This window comes from Corylus avellana, chromosome 7, assembly GCF_965113065.1.
Source record: "Corylus avellana chromosome 7, dhCorAvel1.hap1.2, whole genome shotgun sequence".
Lineage (NCBI taxonomy): Eukaryota > Viridiplantae > Streptophyta > Magnoliopsida > Fagales > Betulaceae > Corylus > Corylus avellana.
Window position 1 is genome coordinate 28,256,064 of NC_142496.1, and position 23,184 is coordinate 28,279,247.

At 37.2% G+C, this 23,184-nt stretch overlaps 3 protein-coding genes across 6 annotated transcripts; 2 read left to right on the top strand and 1 right to left on the bottom strand.

The window, feature by feature from the left end:
- Window positions 1-34: 34 nt before the first annotated feature.
- Window positions 35-6,910, bottom strand: LOC132184694 (Di-glucose binding protein with Leucine-rich repeat domain-containing protein). 2 transcript variants are annotated; one of them, XM_059598420.2, is made up of 9 exons: window positions 6,626-6,907; window positions 5,492-6,547; window positions 4,573-4,723; window positions 4,375-4,446; window positions 3,562-3,630; window positions 3,364-3,432; window positions 2,310-2,387; window positions 1,186-1,394; window positions 35-633 (listed from the first exon to the last, which is right to left on the bottom strand). In XM_059598420.2, exons 1-9 carry the CDS (start codon window positions 6,702-6,704, stop codon window positions 527-529), a joined length of 1,890 nt encoding a protein of 629 aa, XP_059454403.2. In that variant the 5' UTR covers window positions 6,705-6,907; the 3' UTR covers window positions 35-526. The 2 variants fall into 2 exon arrangements, with proteins under 2 accessions (XP_059454403.2, XP_088374759.1); XM_088518633.1 differs by lacking the exon at window positions 1,186-1,394 and having other exon boundaries at window positions 6,626-6,910.
- Window positions 6,911-12,648: 5,738 nt separating this feature from the next.
- On the top strand, window positions 12,649-14,270 carry GATL3 (galacturonosyltransferase-like 3). The gene has a single exon (XM_059599480.2). The coding sequence runs from the start codon at window positions 12,875-12,877 to the stop codon at window positions 13,910-13,912; it is 1,038 nt and encodes a 345-aa protein (XP_059455463.1). The 5' UTR covers window positions 12,649-12,874; the 3' UTR covers window positions 13,913-14,270.
- A 1,146-nt stretch (window positions 14,271-15,416) lies between these two features.
- Window positions 15,417-19,922, top strand: STN7 (Serine/Threonine kinase domain protein). Of its 3 annotated transcripts, none has more exons than XM_088518695.1 (10): window positions 15,417-16,000; window positions 16,092-16,178; window positions 16,454-16,576; window positions 16,738-16,840; window positions 17,609-17,773; window positions 17,877-17,970; window positions 18,483-18,576; window positions 18,683-18,739; window positions 19,107-19,520; window positions 19,606-19,922. In XM_088518695.1, exons 1-10 carry the CDS (start codon window positions 15,551-15,553, stop codon window positions 19,765-19,767), a joined length of 1,749 nt encoding a protein of 582 aa, XP_088374821.1. In that variant the 5' UTR covers window positions 15,417-15,550; the 3' UTR covers window positions 19,768-19,922. The 3 variants fall into 3 exon arrangements, with proteins under 3 accessions (XP_088374821.1, XP_088374820.1, XP_088374822.1); XM_088518694.1 differs by having other exon boundaries at window positions 15,418-16,000; window positions 16,738-16,836; window positions 17,605-17,773; XM_088518696.1 differs by having other exon boundaries at window positions 15,418-16,000; window positions 16,457-16,576; window positions 16,738-16,836; window positions 17,605-17,773.
- Window positions 19,923-23,184: the final 3,262 nt, after the last annotated feature.

Consider the following 23,184-nt stretch of genomic DNA (forward strand, 5'->3'; position numbering starts at 1 on the left):
ATCTGAACATTTGTCAAAGAATAAGACAAACAGAAAAGGTAAAATCATCTCCATAGATTTTTTGAATATCTAGGTTTGTCATTTCCGATTGATACAAAACAAGCCAATAAGTTTACACATCTGGGGCTAATCAAGTTGGCATGTAATGTAAGCAAGAGAATCGACAAAATGAATCGGGGGTCCAGTTGGTATAAAGTGTGCTGTCATTACATACATTTTTGCACTATTGAATTTACATCAGATATTCATCAAATGCTGCAAATTGCATATGATACAGTTGAGGGGCTTTATCTGTTTTGTTTTGGTCAAAAATAATATGAGAGATACTCTACATTCCACAAACCGTGACCAATTTCCGAATAACTTTTGTTAAGAATATCCAAAACTATTAAATAGTCCTTCAGAAGCGGCAGTCGATCACACTGTATCTCATCGTCTCGTGTAATCATGCTAAACATCGACTTGCTATGCCTCTCTGGTGAGGGGAAGTCTCAATGTGAATATTCTACTTTTTCGAATACTCAGATTAATAAGGAGTAAGAGGTGATGGCAATCCTTTGGCATGTTGGCTCTCCATCTCAAGAAGCATTAAGGATTTCTGCCTCTGATACCTGTTTCTCTTTGCGGCAAGTGCTGAGAAAAAAGTCATCATATGAAATTAAATTGGCAGTCAGTACAAAAACAAGGGCTTAAATACAAAACATCCGCTCACGTGATAAAAAGAACAATGTCTAAATAGATCAACTACATGTTAGTCATCACATGGACATTGGAACACCTCCATAAATTCTAGAAAGGATTTGAAAATATAATCAGAAAGGCACAATTGAAATAAGAAAATTGAAGTTGTCAACCACAAGTTCTGTTAGAACATCAATTTTGAAATTTGTGGAAAAACACTATCTTAGATTTTAGTTCTGGTTCATAGTAGATCCTCATGTTAAAATTTGTGCGGTGTTTTAAAAGTATTTTACATTCAATACAGATGTAGTGGTGATTCTGAATTCAACCTTATGTTTGATAGTGAAATATGCATAACTTGATTTAAAAGGAAGTAAAGTAAATCAGCAGATCACAGAGCAGACCATAAGAAAGCATATTACGGTATCTCCAAGCAGATACAAAAATGGAGAGGAGAAGAACAAGGGGAGATGATTGACAGATTTGAAATGCTTTTTAACTTACACATTAAATCTTGAGGTAGAGCAAAGTCATAATCATTGCTACCCCTTCTGATGCAGAGTATGTATATCACCAGCAGCAGCACACAGAAAACAACAAGACATGACAAGCTTATCGCAATTTTACCCCTGGTAGATAAGCCACCATTTTCCCAGAATATAGGACATTCTGGCAAAGGAGGCATACCACACAGACCTTTGTTACCAGAGAGGCTGTCAAGAAACACATTTAGCTCATTATGTAAGGAAATGTATAATATAACAGCCACTTCTAAAAATGATTTACAAAATTAAAATGTAGTTATACAATTAGGAAGATCAACAGATAGCACTTTATTTAACGACTTTGGCTGCAACGATATGCCAATAAGAGAATTAATTGTGTTGATCACAGTAATGAACTGTTTGCACTCCTTTTTTCCGCAGCAGCAAAGGTTCTGCAATTAATCTTATTTGGATCCCTAGAAACTAATGTTTACTGGTAGAACAAATGACTAAGGCAGAAATGATTGCTGTTATAGCTTTCAAGAGAATGGATAAAGGGCGAGGGAAGTGAGAAATATATTTAAACTGATATCCCTAGAATCAATGCACAGCTTTTTATTGAATTAACAAAAAATATATTAATGCATTTACAATAATGAAACAAATCAAAGTATAATTAACTGAGGAATTCAAGAAAACATAGTTTTGGTAGCTTGCTGAATTTGTTGCCTTTTTTTTTTTTTTTTTTTTTTTTTTCTGTGTGTGTGTTTGTAGGGCGGGGGGCTTAAATTGGAAGTAATTTAAGCGGGATCTCAGTACCATCTGTCTTAAAAATGAGATCAGAACAAATATAAAGTTGATGGTAAGAATGCAATGATTAGCTATATTTGAAAAGATGCTTAGGCCTATCACAAAATTATAGTCATAAATTGTTAGACTGGATGGAGCCACTATTGCTATAGTTTATACATAAGATAGATATAAATGTGAATTTTCCAATTCCATACACAAATTGTTAAATCATTAATCAACCATAGCCAATCATGTACACTACAAAATTTGTAAGCTTTACAGATTCCTTAATATTTAAAATAATCAAATAAACGAAGAGCAATTCAGCTAGCAAATTAGATTGTAACATACTCAATAGCTCCACCATGCACACCAATTGAATAAAGTTCCTCAGGTACTCGTCCTTCTAGTAAGTTATCATTCAATAGCCTGACATTAAAGAGATAATTAAGAAAAATGTTACTTGACCCTGTTATAAAAAATAAAAAATAAATTAAAAAAAGAAAAAGAAAAAAAGGAGAGCTTTACAAAGTGTTTAGGTTCAGGAAATTAATTAACATTCCTCCTTAACTTTGTATCACAATTTTAGCTTTTGAATTGGCAGATGCTAAAGGATGGAGTCCATGTATGCAAAAAGGATATATAATCAACATAACATGTTGGAGCTTTATAACATTAGTTCAAGTGGTACTTTTTAACAGTATTATAAGAGCAGCATTGGGAATAACTATCTTCACACTCATATCGAGAAGCACCTTTGATGTTGGGTAAGCTACTCAAAGTAGCACCCTTGCACTGTTATAACCCGTTCAGATAATTCATCCAAAAAAATAAACCCATTCAGATAAAATCTTATCTTTTTGGCAGTTGAAAAAGCAATATTTGATTTAGGGCTTTTCAAAAAAGGAACATAATGGGGATGACTGACAATGCAGCATCTTGCATCGCACAAACTGCATTACTTCGAGAGAAGGTTCTAAAATACATTATTGAGGAAACCTTTCAGAAAATGCATTACTTGTCAAAGAATAGGTTAAATTCTAGATTGAAGAATTTAATTATATTAATTTCTAACTCAAAGAACTCTAACTATTCAAGCTACATTTTCATTCACAATTGGCTTGATTAGACTGTTGGGAAATTGATCATTTTCCAATATGTGTTAATCATTAAGGCGTTGACACTCTAATACTTTGAAAAGGTAGGTGTTATATTCTGATCAAACATGGGGCGCTGGATGCCAATCTACTTAGCAAGCCATTATCCATACTGAAATAGACAATTAAATCTGTATTTTTAAATGTCAGTTAAAATGATGACTATATATGATGTAGAAGGATATATTGGTAAACTCCATTAATCATAATAGATAAAGAATCAGAACAGACACATGCACAGTACTTACACCAGCCGCAGACTTGAAGAAGATAGACTGCCTGGAATGGACCCTGTGAACTGATTGTATGACAAATCCCTACAACGTACAAAGCATACTAACAATGATGGATAGTGTATGTAAATCTGACAGTTAGTCCTATCAATTTGCATAACTTAAATAACATTGTATGCAGGGGGTTGTACTAAACAAATGTGAAATACTTACAGCTGTATGAGAGACTTTTGACCTAGCCCAGATGGTAATGTACCTTCCAAAGAATTAGAACTTAAGTTCCTGTAAATTTAGAAAAATAAAAATTTAAAAATATTTACATCATTCTATACACTAACTACATACAAAAACTATATGACGTGCATGTACACACAATCTGGGAATAAAATAAGAAACACCATTTCAACTTAAGTTAAAGCAACTGCATCAATACGTTAGAATATAACCAAACTAGAATTGAACAAAAGGCACAACCTTCTAAAGGTATTAACAATAGAAATCTATCAAATTCACAACTTAGGAAAAAGGAAAATAACCATCATTTTAACAATCTACTTATGAATCTGTGGCAAATAGTTTTTGGATGAGCTATCACTCCAATCTGAACATTTATCAAAATTAGGATATGTTGGCTTAAATTAGAGGAAGCAGCTTAAAATGAGTGCATTTGTGCTATAACTAGCACAATAATAAGTGAAGGGGGAGACATGGTGACCTATAACTGGGGAGAGAGGATATAAGCCTAGAGATTGAGTACATAGTGAGGAAGGATCCATGCTCATTGAATTATTTCCAATGCTAATTTTGATAAATGTTCAGATTGTGATTATATGAAAGGAGGACATGGTGACCTATGACTGGGGAGAAAGGATATAAGCCTAGAGATTGAGAACAATAGTGGGGAAGGATCCATGCTCATTGAATTATTTCCAAGTGGAAAAAAATTATAATTAGACACTTTGACATGTTGAAGGCAATAAATGTAAAGGATGTGCATTATATCAAAAGTTGGCAGTTGATACTTACAGGCTTACCAAGTTTGACAAAAGACTGATCTGATCACTAATGTATCCTTTCAAGCCTTGACTTCCAAGATCTCTGAAACGTATATATAATTTAAAAGAATAGGAGTTTGGCACAAGAATAAGGTTTCTTACATGATGAGAAACAAAATGAAATACAGTGTCTAACATGAACAGATTTGGAAGTAAAAGAAATAATTACATTTGAGATATAGCCAGGGCCGTTTCATTCTTGTTGAGATGGCATGTAACCCCCTCCCAAGCATCCCAATTTGTTGGAGCACAAGGATCACCATTCCAACCCATTCTATCAGGAACACGAAGTGAATCCTTCAATGCTCTCATAGCAATCACTACGAAGGAAGTCCAAATTAGTACGCCTTACATTGTTAAAGAAGCAACCACATTCCCAAAATTCCTAGAGTGTGTTTCTGGTTATTGAAAACATTTTAATGTTTTCATATTTTTCAAATTAAAAATAAAAAATTTCAGCCTTTCTTATACCCCCATTCTCACAGAAACTTGTCTTGTTTTCAAACCACCAAACGCATTTTCATTTTTGACAGCTAATTTCACCATTTATTTCTCAAAACAAACCGGGAGAAAGGGATATTTTCAATGACAAAACAAGCCCCAGTAATCTCTATTTCATTCATTTCCTTACCAAAAGATTTGTTTGGTTACAAAGAAGCACAAGGGGAGATTATATCAGAATTTCCATGCTTCCATGATCCTAAAATCTCTTGCTTTTCTTCGTTTCCCTCGTCATCTAAGCACACCACGAAATACCCAAATGCATGCACCATAGTAAAAAATTCTTAGGTCCAGTTCTCATAAAAATAAAAATGCAGGGCAAGCCGGAAACCAATTTTCAAAGATCCAAAGCAAACACATTAACCACATCATTGTCATCTATACCACCTAACCAAACAAGCACCATGTCCTTCCCCTAATCATTTCCATACTCCCCTATCCCAGATTCTTCTAAGGCTACATCAAGTTTATCTTAAGGGAGTTTATATTTATAGATTGGAGTCCTTTTTTTTTTTTTTTAGCAGGTAAGAGTTTATTTTTAATTTTACTATCAAGTACCAAAAGGAAAACCCGGACTGTATATTTACCTTGCTCAGGCACCGTGGAAAGATCAACCGGAACAAGAGCGTAATTCTCGAGCCCGCAAATCACCGGCGCGCCAATCACCGGCACCAGCCTCACGGTCAGCGTAGTGCTGCTCAGATTCTTCACCGTGTAGTGCCAAGTGTACGCCGCGAAGCTTCCGACCTCTTTGTATATATCGATCCTGTTCACGTTTTTCCCGTTCACCACCACGTCAAACACTCTCTGCTCCGCTTTTTTCACGCTGGAATCTATCTCCACAAAGTGAAACCACAACAAGTAGTCTAGCTTCGCGTCCACCGGAAGCTCGTACTCCAGCGCTGCGTCCCCACCGATCGTCACCCCCGTCTGGTACAGCTTCATCGGGAAGTAGTTCGGCGTCGCGATAGTCCCGCTTATGGAATTGAGTGTGGATATAGTTCTGTACGCTTGGGCAGAGCCGGTCGTTTGGAGTCGGAACTCCTCGTCGGACTGCCAGGATCGGCCGAACAGGTCGGTGTCGTTCGTAAATCCGGGACCCCATTGGTTCGACCCGCATGTGAGTCTACCGTAGTTGACCAGGATGTGGCTCCTCCCGGTCGATGCGGAGTCGTACGATAGCGGGTCGATTTGATTGATCTGGAGCGACCCGATAACGGGCGGGTCAGTGGCCATGCCATAGAAACATACGTCAACGTGGCCGTCGGAGACGTACGCAAGGAGATCGGAGTACGCGCCGTCGCGAGCGATTGACTCCGACCAGGGGGAGCGCCAGCTGTAGACGAGCGTGCCCTCCACAGAGGCGTCAAAGGAAGGTGAGTGAGACCTACCGTCGTAATTGTCGTAGACGGCGAAGGTACGGACATAGTAGCGGCCGTCTGGGACCGGAACGGAGTAGCAGTTCTTCTTGCCGGAGGAGAGCGGGAAGTAGCGGAGCGTCTTCTCCTGCGGGTGAACGAAGTGCAACGGCTCGGAGACAAGCCCGGATGCACCGCCGGTGTAGAAGCGGTCCGAGAGCCAAATGGTGCCGAAGGAATCGGTGCTGTTGGTAGGCCCGCCGCAGTCAATATAGTAGGAAAGCTCTGTGGAAAAAAAGAAAGTGAAAAATGCAGTAAGTGACAGTTAAAAAGTTAGCTAAAGGAGAAGGGAATGGGGATTACCGTAGGGGACGGAGGAAGAGATGAGCTGAAGAAGGGAGAAGGAGAGGGAGAGGAAGAGGAAGAGGGGGAGAAGGGACATGGTGTAACGTTAGGTGGTGGATTGTGTTCGGAGAGAATGGGAAAAAAAAGGTGGAAATTGAACTGAGAAACCAGTCAATTAATGCGAGATTAGCGGAGAAGTTTCGAAAGGGATTTTGAATGAATAGGAAAGAGTGTGACAGGAGCTGCTGATTTTGGTGCCCAGCACTGGAGAGAGACTGTGGCCTACCTGAAAAATTGACTTTCATTTGAGCTCCGGGTCTAATGGTGCTTAACTTATCCTCATTAGATTGATTTTGAAAATCTTTTTAACGGAAGGGTGATACTCTGAAAAACAAGCTGATTTGTTTCAAATGTGATTTAATTAGAGAATTACCATATAACTTTCCTTCAACATTATTAAATTAGTGTTTAAATTTGTTGTTATAGCACTTAATTATCATATATATTTATAATTATTGTATGCATTTTCAACTTTTTTTTTTTTTTATTTAGTCTATTGAATTAACGTGTATCTAAAATATATGTAATTCTCAAATATCCTATTAAAATGTGGGAGAAAATCACATATATTTTGAATGCATGTCAGTTCAACATAATAAATTGAAAATACATATACAAAATATTCAAAATTTGTTTCATCCTTATTTTTTGGGAATAGGATCTTCTTTATTTTAAATAAAATGAGATATATTTCATTTAAAATGGAAATAATTCTGAGTTTTTTTTGTTTTGTTTTAAAAGCATATCAATTTAATAGAATAAGTTTGTTTTTTTTTTTAAAGAAAAAAAAAATCTTTATGATAATTCAATTTAGTTGAAATTTTGTCTTTTTTTTTTTTAGCAAAAGGATCGGCCGGGCTCATTGGAAGTCGCACAGAAGAAGTTTAGATAGTAAAAACTGCAGGTGCTTCTTCAAATTCGACTGAGCTATAGTCTGATCCAACTCCACCAAAACATTAATAAAAATTTAATACGGTTAATACTAATTAAGTATATGTAAAAATTCTTTATTTTGAGCCCGGACCACTTAAATTTTTTTTTTTTTTTACCATTAAACCACGACCATTGATATGGTGAAATTTTGTCCATTAGAGATGAATGGGAAAACCTCACACGTGAACCGCTGGAGTGGAGGTAAGGTAAGAGGAATCGGTGGCGCTGAAAATGGAAATGAGAAAAGAAATAATAATTAGGGGTAGGGACGATGGTTGACAGGTGAGATGCTTTACTTTAGTCTTTAGGTGAGTAGTGATTAGTGAATGGGCGGGTGAGTATAAAGCGAAAAGGACTTCCCAAGACGTGGCACCCATGCAAGGTACCCATCATTAATTACCAAACAACCTTTTTTTTTTTTCTTCCAGAAGTTCCAATTATTATAATTTATACCAACTACACTTTTTTTTTTTTTTTTTTTTTTTAAGAAATGCTCGAGCTAATTTTCTCTGCCCCGCCCTAATAAACTGGAGTAACTTAAAAAATAAAAATAAAATGGAATATATATTTAAAAGTACGTGTAAATACATGAAATCCACACGAATTTCATAGAGTATATGAACCTATATGTAGAGCTAATTGAAATGTGCACAATCCCAATACTTATCCAACATTCGAGTGACTGTTTAATATTTTCTTTAGCACTCAACTAAAAAAATCATTAAAACCCGTTTGGTTTGTAAAATAAACCTTTAAAATAGAATCGCTATTCCTATTAAATAGTTACTCTTTTGTTTTATAGAGGTTTATTCCCATAAGAATAGTTGAGAATAACTAATCACATACACACATGAATAACTATTCCTTTAAAAAAAATGGATGGAATAGCTATTCCAGATGGAATAGAATAGGTTTTTCAAAAAACCCTTATTATTATTTTTTTATTTTAATCCTAAATTTTGTTTTTTATTAAAAAAAGAAAACTTTGAATTTAAGGGGTAGCCGGCCACCCACTGGCAAGACCTAGGGTGGTCACGCCACCCCCGGGGCACCTCAGGGGTCCACCCCAAGGTGCTCTGGGGGTGGTGCGACCACTCCAACAATTATAGGAAATGTGAGGTTTTTTGTAATTTTGGTTTAACTCCAATTATAATACATGTGTTGTTACAAAACTAAGGAATATGAATAATAATATGAGTTTTTTTTTTATAAAAATGGTGAGATTTTTGGCAATTTTGGTTTAACTCCAATTAGAATACATATGTTGTTACCAAACTAAGGAATATAAATAATTATTCCATTTCACTTTCTTCTATTCCTAGCAATAGCTATTCCTATTACTAATTGAATACTCAATCTGCAAACCAAACAAGCCTTTAAACTCAGCTTAAAACGTCATATAAATGACAATGGCTAGTAACACCATTTCATCCCTTCATATTTTGGTGGGGAAAAAAAAAAATAGAGTAATGATTGGTATAAAAAAGTGAAAATTTTTTTATTTTGTATTGATTTTTTTTTATTTTAATAGTAATAAAAAGTAAATGATATAATATAAAAAGTGAGAATGTTTCGATGTTAATTTATTTAGAAAAAACAAAATGTGAATAGTATTTTGGGGTGGGAACTTGTTTAACAAACACCCGTTAGACACCAAGATAATAAGCTGGGTATGTTTTGTTAAAATGTTTTGAGCATGTTTTATTTTAATATGTAAAAAATTTAATATGACACAAAGATAATGTATATCTTTTAGTATTATTTTATGTTTTGAATTATTTAATAATATTACTTTTGTCTTGAGCGAAGCAATTTGTGGGCCTAACTCATCTCATAAAATCGGTTCAATAAGACAGGGTTGCACACTCCTTATAAACACGCCAAAAATCTCGTCCACAATATCTTATCCACAAACAATGTAAGATTATTCATCAACACCCTCCCTTAGAGTACTAGCAGCAGATGCCCTACATAACATTCCCTTCTCTATGTTTAGGGAAAATTTCAAAAGAACCACAAAAATACACCCACATTAAAAGCCCTATATTTAACCTATACCAAAAAGTAACCAAATGGTATTTATAGTGTTTCCCAATACTCAATGTTTTATTAAATTATAAACAAATCATTCTCTCTCTTTTATTTTCTCTCATTCACATCTCACAACAATTCTCCTTCATTTCTCATTGGCTACAATGATAAAAGGAAATAGTATTTAATTCATATAGAAAAAAATATTGGAATCTATTGTGAAGTATTTTTTTTTATATGAAATCAAAAATTAGTTTTATTCTCTAATTTTTTTTTTGTTTTTAAAAAAAAAAAAAAAAATTTGAAAAGCTTTTGCTCGTGCTCTTTTAGGTGCTCTGTCTATTCCGTGGTGTAGGGCATTCTGCTAAAGTTATAACCCCGTGACTTGCATTAGTTTCCTGCTTGTACTTTTGTGCATTAAAAAAATGACTTGTGCACGGAATAATTAGAATAACACAAAGAAAAGAGACAAATTAGTCGGTGAGGTGCATATCCAACACCTGGAAGAATTGATTAAATACAATCTAATAGGTCCAATTTCTTCACTTGAAAGAAACTATCTTAACGGTCCCGTGCTTTGATGGATCCAATTTCGTTCAATCTTGTTAATAGCACTGTCATTTTTGGTATCCCAGTAAATTCGGTATTTAATGGCTGAAATATGATATCTAACTCATTTTAAGAAGCTTGGTTAGATGGGCTTTCAACACTTCCTATCAGGCACTGTATCTTCTCCATGAGCTCAATCGTGTAGAAATTAGTCATGTCACATATATATATATATGTACACAATAAATTAAATGACCAAACGCTATCTAATAGGTCCAATCTCAATAAATTTAGCATGGCTATGAATTTTAATTTTCCATGAATCAAACATGTCTAATGTCACACCTATGGTTTAGGAAACAGTTACCTTGATTTTGATGTCTCCTCTCCACTAATTTATTTTTCTTTGTATTAATCAAGAGATCACATCACGATTCATGACAATACTCAAATATGGGCATTAAAAAAAAAAGTGTCGGCATAGATTGGTTAGATGTTCCCTTCATATTCAATCGTAATCCCATTTTGAGATGATAGATACATGCCTTTGTTCATTAAAAAAATAGTACCTTTGTAATTATGGCAAGCATCAAATGGAAAATACTTGAAATATTTCAATTTCTATTACAAATTTTTCAATACAAATAATGTGGTGGTTCAAATGATATTGTCATGTTAGATGGGAATTAAATTTAATTATTTATTGACTAACGTAACAAGTATTACATCAACAAGTATCACATCGACTTATAAATTGTTGAAAAACATTGGCATCAGAGCCAGGGGCGGAACCGCGTTGGGCCTCGGGGGACCCTAGACTCCCCAAGGCCCAAGGTTGTCCAAAAAAAAAAAAAAAAATCATAACATTCCTATAAAATTTAATTTTCGACCCCTAAAATTATTTTTCTTAGAATTTTGCTCCCCAAACACAAATTTCTAGTTTTGCCCCTGAAAAATTGGGCGAAATTAGGTCATTGCCACATGGGCCATGATTATATTTAATTGTTTAACAGGTAGGAAAATGTTTGAAATATTACAATTTTTATTATAATTTTTATACAAATTGATGTGACAATTCATAATTTATGAAATAATTAAACATGTATAATTGATAATTATGAATTGGTACAAAGTTTGTTAAAAAATTATAATACTCATAGTATAATAAGTGACATATAAACTATTACGTCAATTTATAATACCCTAGCATCACTTTTGTATCAAATGCCCACACAAATTTCTTGAAAAGAAGTTGTGGAAAATCTATAAGCCGTAAGGCATGAAATAAAGAAGGTTTTGGATCCAAATAGATCATGGTGTAACCTACCGATCTCAATTTTCTAGAGTCAAAAGTACTTTCAATATTTAAAGAAATTAATGGTGTAATCTCGTGGAGGTGGATATTGAACATTGAAAGGTCAAAAGCTTGTTGGAGTGATGGTGGGATTTCACAGGATCTCGCCTCACACGATGTCAAGCCATAATTTCAGGCTGCACCCATGTGTTAATATTTAATTACTTTTACAATGAAGCCATAATTCAATAAGCATGTGGAAAATTCAGCGTGAAAGTTTGACACCTCTATTCATTTTTGAATTCCAGCGTGATGTACTAGAAATTAAGTTTTGCATTAATATATACGGTTCTCAGTTGCTCTGCGTCAGATCAGATGAAGAAGAAGAGTATGTCATTTTCACCAATCCTGTGGCAGCTTTGTTCTTCCAAAGGAAGAAGACTTTGCTCTAGAAAGCTTCTGAATTTCCTTTGGGTGTGTAGAAAATAGAAATACAGCAAGGCAGGAATGGTGATCTAAGCAGACAAGAAACAAAACAAAACAAAATTGGATTTTACTGCCGGAAATGGTCGGAGACTGGACAGGGTGGGTAGTAATGGCGCATTACGCAACAAAACCAAACCAGTATATGCATATATGTGTCCCAAAAAGTCCTTTGCTTTTATTTCCGTGCACTGTCTACGCACTCGCTCATTGCCAGCTACATATGCTCTTGCTCTTTCACGGACTCACCTTTGTCCTTTAAAGTTCAGTACTTGGCCTTCACTTTCCTGTTTTTACTCCATCTATAGACTATAATATCTTCTCAGATCAGATGTTTCACGCCACACTGCGGCTGCCTACCTTTAAAGAGCCAAAATTAACTAAAGTATAAACAATGTATTATAAACAAAACGGAACCAATTCACTTTTTAACTGACAAATTAACTACAATTTAAATAGCCAAATGTAAATACGCCTTAACGCCTGAGTAACGCTTCACTAGCTCTAGCTGGATTTGTGCATAATACAACATCTGTCTCTTTTGTTGTTTCAGTTTAAGGTTGTCAAAAATAATTACGAGGATTGGATTGTAAATGTTTTACTTTACCCGTGCTAAATATAGTATGGTTAAATTAAGGCTAAAGCAGGCAGAAACAGAAGGGGTCGTGTGATTATATCTATTTTCCATTTTGCACCCAAATCCCAAATCATTCGGGGGCAAACAAAAAAAGACGCGTTATTCCAGCCTGGCAGCATCACGGAATTTTTAATGTCTGTCCCTTTTAACTCTACCACAGGTCCCACTACAAACATAGACAAAATACCAAAAGTATCCCCGTCCTTTCCAGCTGGCCCCGCACCGCGCTCCTTCTCTTACTCCTCTCTCGTTCCTTCACAATCGCTTCACCCGCCAAACCATGCCAACGAAGTGCCACTTGGTCCTCCTCCTCCTCCTCCTTCTTCTCGTCGCCGTAAGCTTACCGGAGAGAGGTGTAGCCGGAGAGCTCCCGGCTTTCAGAGAAGCAGCGGCATTTCGGAATGGACTGGGATGCCCCCGAGTGGCGAGGCCTTCCTCGCTGGACGACCGGTGGCTCATCCACATCGCGATGACGCTGGACGCTACCTACCTACGGGGCTCGGTGGCGGGAGTGTTCTCGGTGCTCCAGCACGCGTCGTGCCCGGAGAATATCGTGTTCCATTTCATCGTCGCCAAGCGCGGCCACGAAGAGCTCCGCCGCGTCGTCACCACGACCTTCCCGTACCTGAGCTTCCGCCTCTACCACTTCGACTCCAACCTCGTGAAGGGCATGATCTCATACTCTATCCGGCGAGCACTCGACCAGCCTCTCAATTACGCGCGCATCTACCTCGCCGACCTCCTTCCTTCCGCTGTCGGTCGCATCATCTACTTCGACTCCGACTTGATCGTGGTGGACGACGTGGAGAAGCTGTGGAGCATCGATCTCGGCAATCATGTGCTGGGCGCGCCCGAATACTGCCACGCGAATTTCACGAGCTACTTCACGGCCAGGTTCTGGGCGAACCGGGCGTTTGCGGCGTCGTTGAAGGGGAAGAGGGCTTGCTATTTCAACACGGGGGTGATGGTGATCGATCTGAGGAAGTGGAGGGAAGGGAGGTACACGGAGAGGCTGGAGAGCTGGATGAGGGTGCAGAAGCGGTTCAGAATATACGAGCTGGGGTCGCTGCCTCCGTTCCTGTTGGTTTTCGCAGGTGACGTGGAGGGGGTGGAGCACAGGTGGAACCAGCACGGGCTCGGAGGCGACAATCTGGAGGGTCTGTGTAGGGATCTCCACTCTGGGCCGGTGAGCCTCCTGCATTGGAGTGGGAAGGGCAAGCCTTGGCTCCGGCTCGACTCTAAGCGCCCGTGTCCCTTGGACAGCCTCTGGGCCCCCTACGACCTCTTTCGTCACTCCTCGTTGCTCTCCGACAGCTAGCTACCAACTTCTCTTTCTGATTATCGTGTGTCATGGCGATGAGTGAGGGCAAAATGGTCTGGGCGTTCAAGGTGGAGGGATTGACGACTGTGATTCGTATTGTAATCACAGTCGTTGATGGTGGAAAAAAGGGATTTTTGATATTGATGATGATGATGAGTGCATGGTAAAAATATTCTTTCTTCTTCTTCCTCTGATTCTTCTTCTGTGGCTGTGTAGAATTCTCTTGTCTACACGAGGTGGGAGATCATTGGTCGCCGTCGAGGTGCATCTTTTATTTATTTTTTGCTTCAAATATGTAAATATAGTGGAAGGTATTTTCCACTTTCAAGTAATTGGATTACAGTTTCGTAGATTATATTTATGGGACTTAAAAATCATTAAAAAAAAAAAAAATTACATTCAATTTGTAATATTGGATCATCTATTCATCTTCTCTTTCTAGGCCAGCGAACCTTATTCTAGCATGCCAATTTGAGACATGTCAAGCTAGGACAAATCGGATAATGCGTCTTCAATCGGAATCAAGACCTATTCTTCAAATACCATATACTGATTATTGTCAATTAATAAAGGAAAAAAAGAAGTTTCGCAGATTTTTTGCCTTTTTCACTAGATCTTATGAAGAGGTTTTGGTGACCGTACTCACTTACTAATCAAATTTTGTTGTTAAACTTACGCGTCACCCGTGAAATATTCCTTAAATTTGTAAAGAGATTGTAATAAAAATAATATTAATTTAAGCATTTTCCTAAGAGGGTAATTTCAACGGTAAGAGACCATAGTCAAAATCATTGACTTTTTTTAACTAGTGTAATGTAATGTTTTTTTTTTTTTTTTTGGGTTTGAGTCCATTTGCAGAGCTACATAACAGGATGGTCCTCCCTACCTCAAGGCTCTAACGCGGTGACCAAAAAAAAAAAAAAGAATACCCTTTACAGGATAGACTATGAGAGCTATATATTATATGGTCCTTCCTCTCTTTTGCCTATCTTGATATGAACAGGATTCGATCTCATGGATCCTGGAAATCGTAATGATGCAAATATCGTTATCAATTGTTATCGGGATTGGGATTGGCTGCAATTGAATGATTGAATTGAAATCGGTCTAACCCTTTCATAAGAGAAGGTCTTGATGGGCTCACTTGCTCAAGATTTATTTAGACACGTGGGCTTCATCAGGGCTTTCTTTCAATTGCCTATCGGATTTGCAAGCAACCCGGTCCTGAGCATTCGCGTCCTCATCGAGACATATTAGGCTCTAAGCAAGAAAAAGACAAAATTAATGGCTCAACAAGGTTGCAAAATGCCCAAATGGCAAAGAAACTAAGAAAGATCAAGTACACCCAAAACCTTAGCCACATCAAAAAAATTTCAGCCCCACGATTCGACCAATTCCTAAATATCCAATACTAAGGCCCAACCCAACATGCGTACATCTACGTGTCATTTGTGGTGATCATCATCGCTCATCAAATCCAATCGAACCATTTCCTTCCACAAAAAATACCAGAAATAACTGTCACTGTATAGCGGATTAGTGGTCTAAATTTGAAGGAGACTCAAAATGATGAGAGCTAGACTGAGCCACTTGCTAGCTCTTTCCCACAAAATCTAAGCTTCAGTCCGTACGGACATGGCCGTTGTTGCAGCAGGAGGAGTTGGTATAGGAGTAACCAAGCTCCACCCTCACACTTCTCCGAAGCCCACGACCCCATTTCTCGGCAAGAAGCTCCGAATCAAACCCACTACTTTTAAATCACAACCCACTACAAGAATCACCATCTCAAACCCAAAACAGTTCCTAGTTTTCGCGTCACAAGGCGAACAGCTGGTCATCGATGCGGTTCGTGACCTATTTGTGGCCGTGGGAGTGGGGCTGCCATGTACTGTCATGGAGTGCGGTGACATAATATACAGAAGCACTCTTCCTAAGTCGAGTGGCTTGACAATTACGACCCCTGGTGCACTTTTGGCTCTGGGGGCTCTGTCTTACCTCTGGGCCACACCTGGTGTGGCCCCTGGCTTCTATGACATGTTTGTTCTTGCTTTTGCTGAAAGGCTATTCAGACCCACTTTCAGGAAGGTCAGTGAATTGTGACTGATTTTTGCATCTTGGACCATATTTTGAGCTAATTGTTGTATATGTGTTGAATTGTATTGAGTTTGTGTGGCAGGATGATTTTGTGCTGGGGAAGAAGTTGGGGGAGGGGGCTTTTGGTGTGGTTTATAGAGTTTCATTGAAAAAGAAGCCTTCATCCAAGGTACGTATTATGTGTTTGATGTAATCCTCTGTGAAATTTTTTTGGTTTAGCTTCTCCTTTTGTTGAACTTTCCCTTCTGAATTAATTTTAATTGCATAGGTAAATCTTGATTGATTGTGTAATCTTGATCCTATAATAGAGTTGTATCGATTTTCTTGGTTTAGCAACAATTATATTATTTTATGAGGCGGTGGTGACAACTTACCTTCTAATTCCTTAAAATTTGTTATGGAATTCAATATAGTGTATCTATTGATGGATTTTGTTGTCGCTAGAAGGAAGGTGACTTGGTCTTGAAAAAAGCTACTGAATATGGTGCCGTGGAAATTTGGATGAATGAGCGTGTTCGGAGAGCTTGTGCAAATAGCTGTGCTGATTTTGTGTACGGCTTTCTTGAGGTGTTCCTCTACTATGACTAGTACTACCACCATAAGAATTAAGGGTATCATTAGCTTTAGAAATTAAAAGATATACTTTGAAAGCTCATACTATTTTGCAAAACGTCTTAATTTTCCCTCCCATCTTGTGATTAATACTGTTATCATGAAATTGGATCCAGACTTCTTCAAAAAAAGGAGCCGAGTATTGGCTTATATGGCGGTTTGAAGGGGAGAACACACTTACGGATTTGATGCAGAGTAAAGAGTTCCCCTACAATGTTGGTATTCTCTCATCAGCCTTTTCATATTGTATATGATGGCTTTATATGAAACCTACCATGATAAGTTTAAATATTTGTGGTTTTGAACATTACGGAATATTAATCTTATTTTGATCTTTAAATCCCCCCTTCCCCCACCCATACCCTCTCTTGTGATGTAAGGAGGTGGGGTGGGGTTTATGCAGACGATGTCACCTGTTAAAGGAATTGATGGTGAACAAAAAGCTTGAGAGGCTAGATCTTGTTCTAGTTAGATCTACACCCTTGAATCCATAAGAAATCCACATGAGAGTAAAATGCCTCATGGAACGAACTGTTATTGATAGAAGACTAATGATTTTCGTTTTACACATGAGAGACCAATATAAAGGCTCAAGAAAATTTATTATCCGAGTAAAAATTCTTAAATTTATCCTAATTAATATATTACCAAGAAATGTCCTAATTTGATTGGGAAAGCACGAAAGATAATTAAAAATTTTTTTTTTAAAAAAAACCCTCTTAAAATCTGAAATACTAACACATCACTTTCAGTATCCACTCAGTGAGTAACAAAGTTTACAATTCTTGTTTTGCTTGCAGTATTACAATTGGGTGAGTAACAAAGTTTACAATTCCTGTTTTGCTTGCAGTATTACAATTGGATAGTTTTATGGTCCATATTTTTTTATATATCCAATTGGGCTAATATTTAGTGGTTTCTGAGTTTAATGCCTCTAAAGTAATTCTTAGTTCAGTTTAGCTTAGTAATGGTAATAATGTCAGGTAGAAACAATGATTCTTGGAGAGGTCCAGGCCTTGCCTAAGGGTTTGGAAAGGGAGGATATAATCATTCAAACAATCATGAGACAGCTTTTATTTGCATTGGATGCGCTTCACTCGACAGGGATTGTGCATAGGGATATTAAGCCACAGAATATGATATTTTCTGAAGGTAATTGTTGGAAGCTTTAGTTTGCAATTAGCCAATAAAAGGTTGGAAATGTTTGAGAAATAACAGGTTAAATAGTTTCGTGTTACCATTAAAACTTGAACAGATTCTCGTACATTCAAGATAATTGATCTGGGAGCTGCAGCTGATTTGCGAGTGGGCATCAACTATATTCCAAAGGAGTTTCTTTTAGATCCAAGGTATCTTTGTTCCTGTAACTTTGGCACTTTATTGACCTCTGAATAAAGAAAGATGTAATGCGCTGCATGGTTTAATATCACACTGCACTACCTCGGTCAACCAACCCCCTCAGGTTTTACTTCGGGAGTGCTATGCATCACCTTGGTCAATCGAAGCATCCACCGAGCCATTTACCAAGCCTCTCGGGTTTTAATATGGAACTTGCTGCATCTGATCGGTTGATCAAGCATTGGCTTAGGGATTGACCGAGCCCTTCTCAATTTCGATTTAGATGCCTCTTCAACCGAATTTGGATCCTGACTCAACCCAAAACCTAATGCTTATAACTAAGTTTTGACATTGAATTTGCAAACACTAAAAACGCAAACACCTTGTATATAGTTGCCATCAATTAAATTGTATAATGCTTGAAAAACTTCAAAACCCGTAATCCAGAATTATTTACTGATGTTTGTCCTGCTGTCTTTTTTATCTAAAGGTAGTGACAAATTTTTGGTTCTTTCCTTTTCAGATATGCTGCACCAGAGCAATACATCATGAGCACACAAACTCCATCTGCACCTTCAGCTCCAGTGGCAACTGCACTTTCCCCTGTCCTCTGGCAGGTGCATACTAACTCTGAACCATTCCAGAGTAATTACCATATTGCGAGCTTCATTTCTTAGAGAATTGAGCTGATTTTTTTGGTTCTGATTATACATCCTTCAACAGATGAATTTGCCTGATAGATTTGATATCTACAGTGCTGGTCTCATATTCCTGCAAATGGTGAGTGACCAATACTACTGATATTCCTGGACTTATTTGTTGACTTCATTGCATAATAGATTTCATGAACACTTCAAAGAGGGCTGGTATATTAGCTATATCACCGAGTCTTTTGGTTTTGAGGGGTATCGTCAGGTGGCCCATTTTAGGAGCAGTTTGCATGATCAATGCTTTGTAAAAGGATTAGCAGAGCCTAGTTTGTGACACTAGTGAATACCATCTCCTAGACGCAGGAATTTAAGTATGCCTTTAGTACCCTATACTTTTGAAATAGCAGAAAAGTTTTATATATATATATAACTTTTCATCTACTATGCTGATATGCAAGATTTAGCATAGTCAAATCTTAATAGTTTTCTTCTTATAGGCATTCCCAGCATTACGCAGTGACAATGGCCTCATACAATTCAATCGTCAGTTAAAGAGATGTGACTATGACTTGGTTGCATGGAGGAAAAGTGTAGAGCCTCGTGCTAGCGCTGATCTACGGAGGGGATTTCAGTTATTGGATTTAGATGGTGGGATCGGATGGGAACTTCTGACCTCAATGGTTCGATATAAAGCACGACAGAGAACGAGTGCAAAAGCGGCTTTAGCTCATCCCTACTTTGATAGGGAAGGGCTATTGGCTTTGTCCTTCATGCAGAAGCTGAGGCTGCAATTTTTTCGTGCAACACAGCAGGACTATGGGGAAGCTGCCAAGTGGATAATCCGGCTAATGGCAAAATCAGGAACCAAGAAGGATGGTGGTTTCACAGAAGCTCAGCTTCAGGAGCTAAAAGTCTGTACCTAAATTATATTCCAAGTGGGAACCATTAACTTGAAAATACATAGTACAACACAGCTAACTTTATTCTATTGTGCAGGAAATTGAGCCCAAGAAGAAGGCAAGTCCACAAAGGAATGCTCTTGCTTCAGCTCTTCGGCTCCAGAGGAAGATTATAAGAACATTGAATGAGAGCATGGATGAGCTTAACCAAAGTGGGAAGAGCCTATGGTGGAGCAGATGGATCCCCAGAGAGGAATGAATTAGTTTGTGAATACATAATATATAAGTTCTTTTTTTTCTTTTTCTTTTTTGTACATCCTTGATTACCAAACCATCTTGGTGGAATAGAATGATGTTTTACAATGAAAGAAATTAGCTGGAATCTAATTAAAAGATGCCTGCAACCCTTTAACACATATATCTGAGCACCTGCATGGACTACAATTCTGCTGAACAGTTATTTAATGAAGTACTGAAGCTGCAATGAAGCATGCTATGTCTCTTGCACTACTCGAGAAAAAAAAAGTCAAATTAAACCTGTTCCACATTCCTTGATGTTCCCACTGTCGGCAATATATATAGAATAACATTTTGATTCACATTTTGGAAACTTCGTTTTTTTCTTCTTAGAAATACTAAATCGCACTCGTTGCCTTCAAAAACAAGATAGTACGTGGCCGGGCTTCTAAACTCTAAAGCTTTTCTTATTGTTCTATTTTTCCTTCTGTTGGGAGGTGTAAGTGCATCAAAGTTTACTCTTTTACTTGAAAATATTAGTTACACTGATGATCTTTTTATTACCCGCCGACAAGGATTATAATGCATGTCACCAGATGATCAAAAAAAGAAGTGAAATTGGGATGGTGTTAAACTGGTGATTTAATTAACACCCAAGCCAACAATGAGATTGGTGGGTACATAGTCAACGATGGAGCATCATAGAAATGGAGATCGATGTGCTAAAATTTGTTCGTACAGTGATGAAGCTGTAATTGACTCATAATCCCACGACTGCGGATTATACAAGATACCTACCTGTTAAGCAAAGGCTGTCAAAGTACGATGCATGATACGTACAATTACACGTGTAACAAGACAACTGTAATTTCCAATCAGAGATATAATATCGTACAATCCTTTGGTGTTTCCACATGGAGAATCTGTTCAATATATCAAGTCATGCATGCTAAAAACGCAAAGATAACACGTTAAGGGAAAGTGGTGGAGAAGTATTACACGTGGGGAACGAAGTTCCTTGGTAAACAGGAGCCAACAAAATTATGGTGGAATTGTTGATAAATTATATATATCTGTGATTCAAAGCTTAGAGATGATGAGATTAAAATAGGAATATTTATTGAGTCTATCACAGGCAATGGCATTGTAAATCACGAGACCTTCACGTGCAACTCTGACCTCCTTGTTGTGTACAACCGGAGCCATTTTTTTATATGCGTAAACAGTACAAGGAGCCCTGCACGGGACACTCCAAACTAAACCTGGCGACACTTTGATTAAAGTGCGTTTCGTGGATTAGTTTTCTCACCATTGTCTCTAATCTAGTTGGCTTCCCAAAGCTTTGGGTGTCTCACACTCAATTAAACTTATAATTATTCTATGCCTTCCGTCAAATAAATGCTTCCATGCATGCTGTAGCCAGGCATGCCTGAAGCCCTTTTGAACCAAAAAAAAAACTCTTTTTAACTTTTATTACAACTTTTTTACCGTAAGTCGTGTTCAAATGTCGGGTTCGAATCATGTCAAAATATGGGTATAAAAATTTATAGAAATTAAGCGGGTTAGACCTCTCCACCCTAATCTGTTTATTTCGTATTGTGTTTGTGGATCATGTTAAAAATTGTTGGTCTTACTTAATAGTCTACATAGCACTTATAACCTCGGTCACTCAGATGTGAACGACTGTCATTTAAGTTTGTAATGAATTGTAGTAAAAGCTGTAATATACTAAGTATCCTTTTCAAGATGCCATTTGATTGTTTAGTCAACTTAAATCATATATATATGTTAAAGACTTCATTCTGACAGACTAAAGCATCAATATCTAATAAGCTCAGAGATTGCAAAGATCGTTTGAAGAAAGCAATCATACGATCCAAATGAATAAGACAACTAAGATCATATGTGCATGTAAGTTAACAAACACTACATATAGCATCTTCAAATCCTGTCTACCGTTGGGAAAAAGAAAGATGAAAGAGGAAATGTTGTTTGACAGCTTAAAATTGCTGAAACAGAGCATAGAAAACAGATTAATTGTTTATTAGAATGAGGATTCATGGAAGATGGTGTCCTGATCAGTGAAACGGGTGGAACACGAGACGAAGCAAGTGGGTGTTTGCTTTGATTTTGGTTAAGTATAATTTGACCGTATATAATTTAATCATTCACTTAGATGAGGGTTTTGAGCTCTTCTATTAAATTTGTTGGGCTTGTTATCTTAAGACAATTATGATTTATTTAGTCATATTATAATATATCTTCTTGTATTATTATGGAATCTTGGTCATAGCCTTGAACTTTCACTTGCTAAGCTCTTCATTATTTTTATTAAAAAATGCAATCCCCACCCCCAAATTCCCCCTTTGGGGCTTGTGGTTGTGGCCATCCCTACTCGAGAGTGGTTTATCTTCCAATCAAATGTGGTTTGAACAAATAAGAACAAAGTTCTCTATCGAATTAGATAGAATGAAATTTATCGTCATTCTCGTATACATGTGATAATTACATGCTTTACAGATAGATGTTAGTTTAATAGATTAGGTTGAGAACTTTGTTGTAAACCAACCAGTCTAATCTAATAAAAAGTAAATATGTATCTTTCTATCTTTTTCATCGACGTACATATGCAGCCAAAACATCTAAATCTAACTGTCATTAGTAAGAGGTTAATTATCCTCGCAATAATTATACTTCTTATGTAATCACCTAGAATATACTACAAGATCCGGAATATGGTTTTTTTGGATAGTCTTAACAAATGTAATTAATGAAACGACATTGTCTATTTGAAAATTGGGTCCTACATTATTAATGGTTTCCTTTCTTATCATGGTTTTATGGTCTAGATTAATTTTTCGTGTGTATATGTTGTTACTTGGTAAATATATAGTCACGCCATAGTTTTACAGTTTAGATTGAGTAATATTAGAAATTACACTTTTAACACATCATTATCTTACTTTGCTGGCGTGACAATGTCAATAACTACCCTTATATCAACCTTGTTAAAAAAAAAAATTTAAAAGTTAATTGACATTGTCACGTCATAACTGACTCATAAGGATAAGTTAAAGAGTATAGTTTATAGCATTACCTATTGCTATTTTACGCTGATTCAACAAAGAAGTAAAAAAAAAGAGAGAAAATGATGTTGATCCAATTTGACCTGATGTAATAGAAATTGAAGGCAGATGAGCTGATAAACTAAAGAAATAGGATACCTAAATAAAGAAATTAATGGCCGACCCATTATGCTGGTGGGTAATGGGTACACCAAGTTAGGATATGGAGTGTGACATTGCAATGAGAGGGAGAGGGCATGTTGATGTTGGGATTGTTTTGTCATTTTCCTTGGGCAAGTGGGTGTTGGGGCCCCCTTTGGCATTGTCTGGTGAGTTTGGGGGCACTGCACGCCCTTTCATGCCCCATCGTTGCC